Source organism: Rhincodon typus, chromosome 19 (assembly GCF_021869965.1).
Source record: "Rhincodon typus isolate 14 chromosome 19, sRhiTyp1.1, whole genome shotgun sequence".
NCBI lineage: Eukaryota > Metazoa > Chordata > Chondrichthyes > Orectolobiformes > Rhincodontidae > Rhincodon > Rhincodon typus.
Genome location: NC_063350.1, coordinates 1,520,027 through 1,529,345, shown reverse-complemented (window position 1 = coordinate 1,529,345; position 9,319 = coordinate 1,520,027). Strand labels below are relative to the sequence as shown.

At 41.0% G+C, this 9,319-nt stretch overlaps 1 protein-coding gene across 2 annotated transcripts in view; it reads left to right on the top strand.

Moving 5' to 3' along the window:
* Window positions 1–6,838, top strand: part of rbl1 (retinoblastoma-like 1 (p107)) — an 84,335-nt gene extending 77,497 nt beyond the window's left edge. For both annotated transcript variants that reach the window (XM_048608161.1, XM_048608163.1), the window contains one exon: window positions 2,494–6,838. In XM_048608161.1, the coding sequence (XP_048464118.1) occupies window positions 2,494–2,664 (171 nt within the window). In that variant the 3' untranslated portion in view covers window positions 2,665–6,838. The remainder of the gene's footprint in view (window positions 1–2,493) is intronic.
* The last annotated feature ends 2,481 nt before the right edge of the window (window positions 6,839–9,319 follow it).

Here is a 9,319-nt window from a genome sequence, read left to right as displayed (position 1 = left end):
CCCCCCCCCCCCCCCCCCCCCACCCATCCGCCCTACCCTTCCCAGTGACCAATCCCCACTACCCTGCATCCAATGTATCACCACCTCACCTACATTGCCCCAGCCCCACCCATCCTCCCTCCCACCTCCTTGACCTGACACAACCTGTCCATCTTCTCTCCCACCTATCCGCCTCGCCCTCAAATCCTCACCGCTCCCTACCTGCACTCACCTATCATCATCCCACCTACCTTCCCCAGCTCCACACCTCCTCTCTCTATTTATTTCCCAGCTCCCTTCCCCCTCCCCATTTCTGAACAGGATCCTGAACGGAAACGTCAACTTTCCTGCTCCTCTGATGATGAACGGCCTGCTGTGTTCCTCCAGCTCCATACGGTGTTGTCTCTGACTCCAGCATCTGCAGTTCTTGACATCTTTGAAGGGAACCGTGTGGTTTCTTGGAAAGTAATTCAGAAGTTTAATGTACTTCGCCTTCTGATTGCAGAAAGTCAAATGACTGATAAAAGTAAAATCTTGGTAAAGCTTTTAGGGAGGTAAGAGGTGAGCTTTATTACCCTTAATTGCTGTCTTTGATAGACTCTATATGGGACACCGAGCTGAAGGTTGCCTGCAGAGGGTACACATTTAAGGAGAGGAGCAAGTGCAGGAAGTATGAGAATTTTCTTTCCACCCAGAGGGTGATAGATATATGGAACATGCTGCCTGAGACGGTAGTGGAGGCAGGTACTCTTGCAATTTTTAAGAAGCATCTGGATGTGCATTTTAAATGCCAGGCATAGTAAGCTGAGGACCAAGTGCAGGTAAATGGGATTGGTCTAGTTTGGTGTTTGTTAGTCAGCGTAGATATGGTGGGCTGAACAACCTATTTCTACACTGACTGTAACCCTTTCTTGACTTAGTTTATGTTTCACAAACCTAGGGAATACCAAGAAAAAAAAATGTCTGAAAACTTCTTTCTCCCTCTCTTGTTTAACGTATTTGAAAATCTGATGAAGTTTCCTCATCTCAGTATTTTGACTAGCTTGTAAACCTTAAACTGTACAGTGACCGCTATCCAAAGACATGGATCAAATTTGTCATTCAAACCAAAAGTGTTTGGAAGATTTTCCATTGGCCTACTGTGGTCAGCAGAACAATTTTGACAAGACTGTGCAAATTCACCCATGTTCTATCTGTTTTTCAGATATTGGCCACAAAGGGTGTTTTTCTTTTGCCCTGGTTGAACTGTCATCTTGCAGTCTACGTTGTCTGATTTGTTGTGGGTGTATCTGCCTAGGAGATATAGTTCTAATTCCGACTGCAGCTTGGATGTTTTCCCTGCTTGTTTTAAGGATGAGTTTTGTGTCACAACGTAGAGGTCATTTGGAGTTTATTCAGAAAGCTTGGTGAGGTGTCTTTTATACCGGATAACAGTCCAAAGGGAAATAATTGATCATTTGGTGATTGAATCAAGACGTTTATACTATTAGTGTAACTAGTGGAGATTGGTACCGGCAAATTCCTCCCGTCACAATCTAGCACTTTACATAGACTCCTACAAACCTAGTTCTTTGACTAAACCTTTGCTCACCTGTCCTAATATCCTAGAATCCCTACAGTATGAAAAAAGGCCTTTCGGCCCAGCAAGTCGACACCGACCCTCGGCATCCCACCCAGACCCATCCCCCTATAACCCATCTAATGTATACATCCCTGAACACTATCAACAATTTAGCATGGCCAATCCACCTAACCTGAACATCTTTGGACTGTGGGAGGAAACTAGAGCACCCGGAGGAAACCCACGCAGACATGTGGAGAATGTGCGAACTCCACACACAGTTGCCAGAGGGTGGAATTGAACCCGGGCCCCTGGCTCTGTGAGGCAGCAGTGCTAACCACTGAGCCACCATGCCGCCTTATGTGGCCTAAAGCATGGCCAATGGCTTTTATCATCCATAATCGTCTGGTAATCCAAGGCATATCTGCTAAATTTCTCGTGATGTAGAGATGCTGGTGTTGGACTGGTGTGGACAAAGTCGCAAATCACACAACAACATGTAATTAGACTATAATCTGGAATCATGTGATTTTTGACCTTTCTCATCTTAAGAAAGAAACTTGCAGTCTCTGTGCATTTGCTTAAGATGTTTCAGCCAGAGAAAGGAAAATTCAGCTGCTGTTCCCATTCTCATTGCCGCTTTGTCCATGTGTAACCCTGTGTGTGCGCAGACATGTCCCTGTGTGCATATTAGCATGTAGATGTAGATTGAGAACAAAGTCCGCTGTGGTGGTTTGCTCCTCTCTGGATCACATGGAAAATGACTATTCAATAACTTAGTACATGGCCCAATTCACCTGTGAAATTGCAGCTCCGTACCTAGGAGGAAGAATAAAACGACAAATTGGAGGGAAGCAGTGAAATATCTGCACATTGAAAGTCAGAATTATAAAAATTCTAATTCTGATTTAATCACTGATTAATTTTCCATTTCTGTTCTGGAATTTTCACAGAATCTCAGAGACATCAATTGCATGATCAAACAAGGGGAGCGGTTGAGCAGGAAACGAGCATTCACCATGGAAGGTGACAGCGAGTCTCCAGCAAAATGTCTCTGCCAAGAAAATGACGACATTTTGTTAAAACGATTACAGGATGTCGTCAGCGAGCGAGCTAACCGTTGAAAGCAGTGCTACGCACTGTAATGCTTCTGCTTCAGGTTTATTATGTAGAATTCCTAGAATCAGACGTATCAGAATACTGTTTTGTGTGGAAAGCCTAGAATCCTTCCCACATCCAACTATCAGGTTGAGACTTGGCCACCAGACCACTGTGTACATTTTCTCCCCCTTTAAACTTATTATCCAGAAATGGCCATTAATTGAGAACAGACTCAAATATGCATCATCACTGGGTACTAAAGGGATGAAACAAAATATATCATCAGTAATCAAAAATCTGACACTCTAAATGTGCTGCGAGTGTTACTGTTGGTCAGGAGCAAGGAATCAAAATTTCATTTTGCTACCAGTTTCGTAGTTGCCTGAGGTATGTTTTGACCTTGTGTGCAGCTAAATAATAGGCTCAGATGTCAGGAAGAAAGCCTTTAGGATATTTGCAGCTGAATTTTGATGGTATGTTTTAAATGATTTATTTGGATTTAGATTGCCGGCAGTTATTATAGGTACAAGGAAGTTTCAAAGAGCTGTCGTTTTTTTAATTGTGTAGTTTTTGTGCGAGGGGTATCAAGCAAATGAACAAAGTAACGAAAATGATAGTGTTTGGTAGACTCTTAACAAAGGACTGTAACTAACCAATACCTGATGACTTGAAATTCCTATAAAGTAGAATGGACCTGTAATCCCTGTCCCTTCTAGCTGCAGTGTTCCAGTTCACTTATGGAGCTAATTGACTCTCAGTTCTCGAAGCCTACTTGCTACAACGAACACAGTTGCAGTAACCTGTGTGTAGCTCAGAAGGCCCCTTAGAATAGTGGATTAATAGAATCTGGATTCTCTTGTGAAAGTTTTGTGCTTGTTAAATGGAGAAACCTTAATACTGAAAGGTGAACCATCTTCCAGGTCAGATAAAGCACCAGTGCAGGGTTTTGCTCTCTCTTGTTTGTCCAGATTTGCTTCAGCACCGGTCTCAGAAGAGCACCTTACTGCGTCAGTATGACATTTTCTCAGTATATATAACTGCCTTCCTGTGACCTTTTGAGACTTCCTTCATATTGGTACTAGTTAGTGACATCAGCTGTAAAGTACCTTATTGACATCAGCTGTAAAGTACCTTATTGCCATCACAACACTGACTGATAATTTTTAGATTGATGGCATGGAGCATGATTAAAACACTCATTCCAGTTTACCTTGAGATCGTAACCTCTACTGAGAATTTGTTTTTTTCAGGACCTCTTCAGTCTGAAGCTATATAAGCCATAGAAAGTACAGTTCATTTGGGTAGTTGTATTCAAGTCTTCATTAACTTATTTTTTGCTGAGTTTCTGCCCAGAGAGAGATTGTGAAGGGTGATCTTTCCCAGAAACCTTGTGCCTTACTAAGTTTTTGTGCTAGGCTCTTGCCCGTTTTATCCTGTCTTAGCAGGAATAGTGAATTTTCCTATTTGCCTTTACAGTTTTAAGTGCATATCTCTGTTCTTACAGATTTTGGCATATCCAGTGGTAAATATTTTAAAATCTTAACCATAGATGCCAGAACCCTTACACATCTCGAGGATGGTATTTGTGTTGTGCAGAAACCATTAACTAATCACATTATGTATCATTTCATAGATGTAACAATCACTGTCTCCCAGTGATTCTACTCTTGTACTAATGAAGCATTATCTCAGGTAAACCAAGTTGTTTGGTGGACAAGACATTTTTTTTTAAACCTGGTACTTGTATCCATGAATGTGCAGAACTTCCTCTTTGACACACTAAAGAATCCAATTAGTGAGGCTGTCACAGAAGCTGGATTTTTCAAAGACCATGCTACTTTTAGCACACCCCTTGGTGTAGGAAATACTAAGTGTCATGCTATAGCTGCATGGAGATACAGTATTGGACAAAGTAGAGAGAGCTATTGTTTATTAAGCTGCAGCTATAATTGACCTGGAATACCACGATGGTAAACACAAAAATTCAGATTAAATAGAATAGAATATAGAACATCCTTTATTGTCACATGTACTCCAGTACAGAAGTACAGTGAAAAGTTTTTACGATGGCTGCCTTTTAATGGCACCCTTTTAGGTACAAGTACCTAGGTACAAATCTTGGATACAATGAGGAATAAAAAGAGTGGTAGCATTACCTACAGTGTCTAGAAATAAGACAGTTATAACAGAGTTAAAGGATTTACATTACAGTCCAGGAGAGTTTCAAACAGCAGCAGCTCAGCACATGGTCTGGCCGTCCATGCCAGGCACAAGTTCAACAAATGTCCTCCGCTCCTGTCCAGCACTCAGCTGCATTGAGGTAAGTTGCACCGTACCAGGACTCACTTCACCTCGCGCTGTTGCAGAACTCTGATCTCTCCCTGAGCCCGCTCTGGGACTCAGGTCTCCACCCCCACCCCCGTGCCACTCCGGGACTGTTGAAAAGAGAAAAAAAAATATAGAAAAGAAACAAAAAGAACAGATGAAGCAGAGGAGCTCCAGTTGGAGTGTCCTACTGTGCTGCCATCTTGCCAGAGGAATATGCATAAAATGCCTGCTGCTGCTTTCAAAAAGTAACTCATTCTCTGAGCCAAAGCAGAATATTAACAGTTTTAAAAGGTTCACTGATAATTTGACAACAGCACTGAGAATACACTGTAGGCCAGTCAGTTTCTGAAAGGGAAAGATTGGTTAACAGTTCAGGTGTTTGTGTATCAGTCGTGTTTAGTTCACTCCCCTATACTACTAACACTGCTCCCTCTCCCACTTACCAATCAACCCGCACCATGCATTTGAAAGATTCTGAGGTTATGTCATTATTCCTCAGGTACTCTGATTTTGTGTGTATTTATAGGGCACTACAGTTTTTTGTGTTCTAGCCAGCAACGAGTGCTCCATCTCAGAGGGTCCTCTGAAGATTCTGGGCACTTTGTGCAATGTCTGTGTGGTCTTCATTATTGTAATAAGCTGCAGTGCTTTAATATGTATTGTGTAGCATCTACACATGTCTTTCTCTCCTTCTTGCATACATTTTCTGTTGTGAAAAAGAGGATGGGAGTTAGAGAGTCATACAGCAGACCCTTTGGTCCAACCAGTCCATGCCAAACATAATCCCAAACTAAACTAGTCCCACCTGCCCACTCCTGGACCATATCCCTCCAAACCTTTCTTATTCATGTATCCATCCAAATGTCTTTTAAATGTTGTAATTATTGTTAAATTATCATGTAAATTTGTATAGAGCTTAAGTTTTAGATCATCCTATGCATTAATATTTGTACTTTCAATGTTTTATGTATGGAACTGAGACAATTTGAGCTTTTAAGTGTGAAAATATGTTAAGAAAATTATCAATTCTGATTCTTTTTCTCACCCATAATTTTAACTTTTTTAGGAACTTTATTTTATTCCTTTGAGCATTAACAGCTAGCTTACCACTTCCAGCTGTGTCCTGAGACCAGAGTGAGTGTGGAGGAGGGGGAAGCTGGTGGGGATGTCCTGCCCCCACTTCCCTCATCTGCTGGGAGCAAAGTCTCCAATACTCAGCAACTCACCTTTAAACATTCCATTCTTGTGAGACAGCTCATTGTTTAACAGTGAATTCTTTTATACCACATTTACCTCCAGGTCAAAGATGGGCAGTGAGGAAAACATGTAGGAGGGTAGTTACATATTAGCAACGTCATCAACACGCAGAGGTTTTCCTGTGTTGTGACAGATCAATATCCCAGCGGAACAGCACGAATGGCAATTTGCATTGTTTCGTCAGGATTTCTGTCAACACCTGCAGCAGATTGGGAACAATCACCACTGAAATTCTACCTCCCACTCTCCAGAAAACTGGATTGTAAATGGTAAAATTCCCCGAGTTATCAGGAAAATTCTTCCGGTTCTGCTTAATGTTGCAAACATATAGCTTCCAAAGGGAAGTTTCCCTTCTTCCCTAAACATATCATGAGTTGAGGAATTTTCCCAATGCCACCCCCCCAACTCCCTGGAATTGACTGCTTGTAGTGACGTGCTGGGCTACCAATGAGAATAAGTGGTTGAACCATGAGCAGAAGTGTTTTTTGTTGAAACATAAAAAGTTTTATATCTTCTATAAAGTGCACTTTTTATCCTGTGATACAGAAGTGACACTGCAGTTTAAATGTATCCTTTTTTGGACTTTGTTTTAATAAAAGAAAATATTTGCAGGATCTTTCTATGTTCTGATTTCTTTAAAGATGCTTTGCTCAGCGTCTTCATTCCCATATGTATATTCTATTAGATTTGACTCTCCGTTAGCTGTCGCACTGATGTTTCATGTGGTTTGATGTCTTTTTGTGCACCAGTTACTATTTCTCCTTGTGCCATCAGCAATGATTCAATGAGTAATATTCCTGCAGTGGTGTCAGAAAATTATGGGTTCGAGTCCCACACTCAAGTCCTGAGGATGACTCATGCTGCAGTATTGAGGGCTTGACACTAAGTAGTGCATTTTTGGAAGAGACATTACACTTGTTACAAAACCATAGAGGTGAATTTTGCAGTGACCAACAGAAATAACCCACGAGCAGTATTTTATGTTTTAAGACTTTGCTGCCATGAACACATTAAAATCAACACAGTACCCTCAACTGTTTGATCTAATACACAGAACTAAACAAAATACATTTGATTGCATCAGTTATTAAATCTGACACGCATTTTACAACATATTTTCCATGCACCACAATTCTGGCAGATGTGTGGCCCTCAGGAACACTTCCAAAGCATCTGTCAGCTCTTCAGCAGGCTCAGTTCTCCCTACCAGGTTACAATGTAATTTCCAGTGTCCTTCGAAAATCATTCCATTCAGCTCACGTTTCCCTGATTCTGTTTTTCCCCAGCAAGGCTGATCTTAATGACAGCCTCTGGTTCTTTGTCTCTAGACACCCCTAAAGTTTCTGTTCCCTTCAGTTCAGAGAGAAAACAGACTGAACAGTCTCTATGCTTTTTCAATAATACAAAACAGTCCTCCTGCCTCCCTATAGAAGCAGCTTCTTCGTGTCTCTACTTCTCAGGAAGCACTTATCTTCCTACTCTGAGGTACTGAGTGAAGATGTTGAGATCTCCTTGACATTTTGATAAGTTTTTTGCCAACTGAATTAAATGGATATGTCTGATCTGGGATGTTTATCATGAATGCACCATTCCTTTTTTTTTAATTACAAGCAATTTTCAAATATTGACTATCTTGTCAATTTCTTTGTTTATGACTCACTGAGGCCCGTTCTGAGCTCTCGTGGATATAACGATCCTGTGATACAATTTAGAAGAAGAGCTAAGGACTCTCTCTCATATCCTGGCCCGATGTTTATTTCTCAAGCAGCATTACATTCACGTTTCTATTAACACTTGCAGGCAAATGAGGGTCAGCTTGAAATGGAGCGCCAGCTTGAAATGGAGCGCAAATCCACCTTTTCTAAAGCAGGAGTGCAAATGCTACCAGTCAAGCCAAGTTAAGGAATATAGAAACAGTAATTACATTTCAGTTAAATGAAGGTGTTTCTCATGCAACCTACTCTGACAGACATTTGTGTTTTTTAATAATAACCTGGAAATCTATAGCTACTTTTTGAATTTAGATCATCTCGTCAAACTAATGTACATTTAAACGCATTTGTGAATGAACCCCTAGCGAGACTGATCATTTCCTGAAGAACTTCTAGGAAATACAAAGAAAGAAGGAATGTTTAACACAGTGTGGAGCTGGAGGAATGCAGCATGCCAGGCAGCATCAGAGGAGCCGGAAAGCTGACGTTACGGGTCAGGACCGTTCTTCTGATGAAGGGTCCAGACCCGAAACGTCAGCTTTCCTGCTCCTGTGATGCTGCCTGGTCTGCTACGTTCCTCCAGCTCCACACTGTGTTATCTCAGATTCCAGCATCAGCAGTTCTTAACTATTTCTAAGAAGGAATGTTTATTTCCTTGGGCCATCACTGTGTATTTTACAGCCAGTGATTTAGAACTTGTTTTGTAGACAGAATTGGCATTTTGCACGCAAAGAGAGAGATATTGCAGATCATACCATGCATTTCAAAGAAGAGCAGGCTGTTCTAGATATTAATGGATCCCCAAACAATAGCTCCCAAAAAATAAATTTACCGTTTGAGATGATTGTGCAAAAGTTGGTTGCTTTGTTTGTCCACCAAGAACTGACTGAATCCTGATAATTCGTCGGCTGAGTTGTTTTAAAACGTCATGAGGAATGGAAAGTGTTTTATTGAAGTGCATTCGTTAAGTTTTCTATTAAGTGCTGAAGGAGTACACTAGCTTAAAAAAAGTACGGTTTCCCCACAAGATGGTGCTGTGTAGCCCTAAGTGTTTTAATAATGTAAGAAATGTGCTGAGGATTACATATTGAATGTTTTAACACTGTTTTCTACAATTACTTTGGATTCTGGTATCCTTTACTTGTAAACTAGAGTTATGTTTCTTTTGAAAATTGCCCTGATGCTTTTCAAGGAAATGGGTAAATGGTAAAATTATACACCCTTTGATGTTGTATGTGACACTTACTGCACTCTAAAGCTAAACAATGTGGGACTGTCAAAGTACTGAGACTGAACTGAAGAGTGAGGAAAAGAACCTAGAGTAGAAACAATACTGGCAATTAGGAGCTGCTCTTAATTACCTGTGAGAGAAAGCAGAACA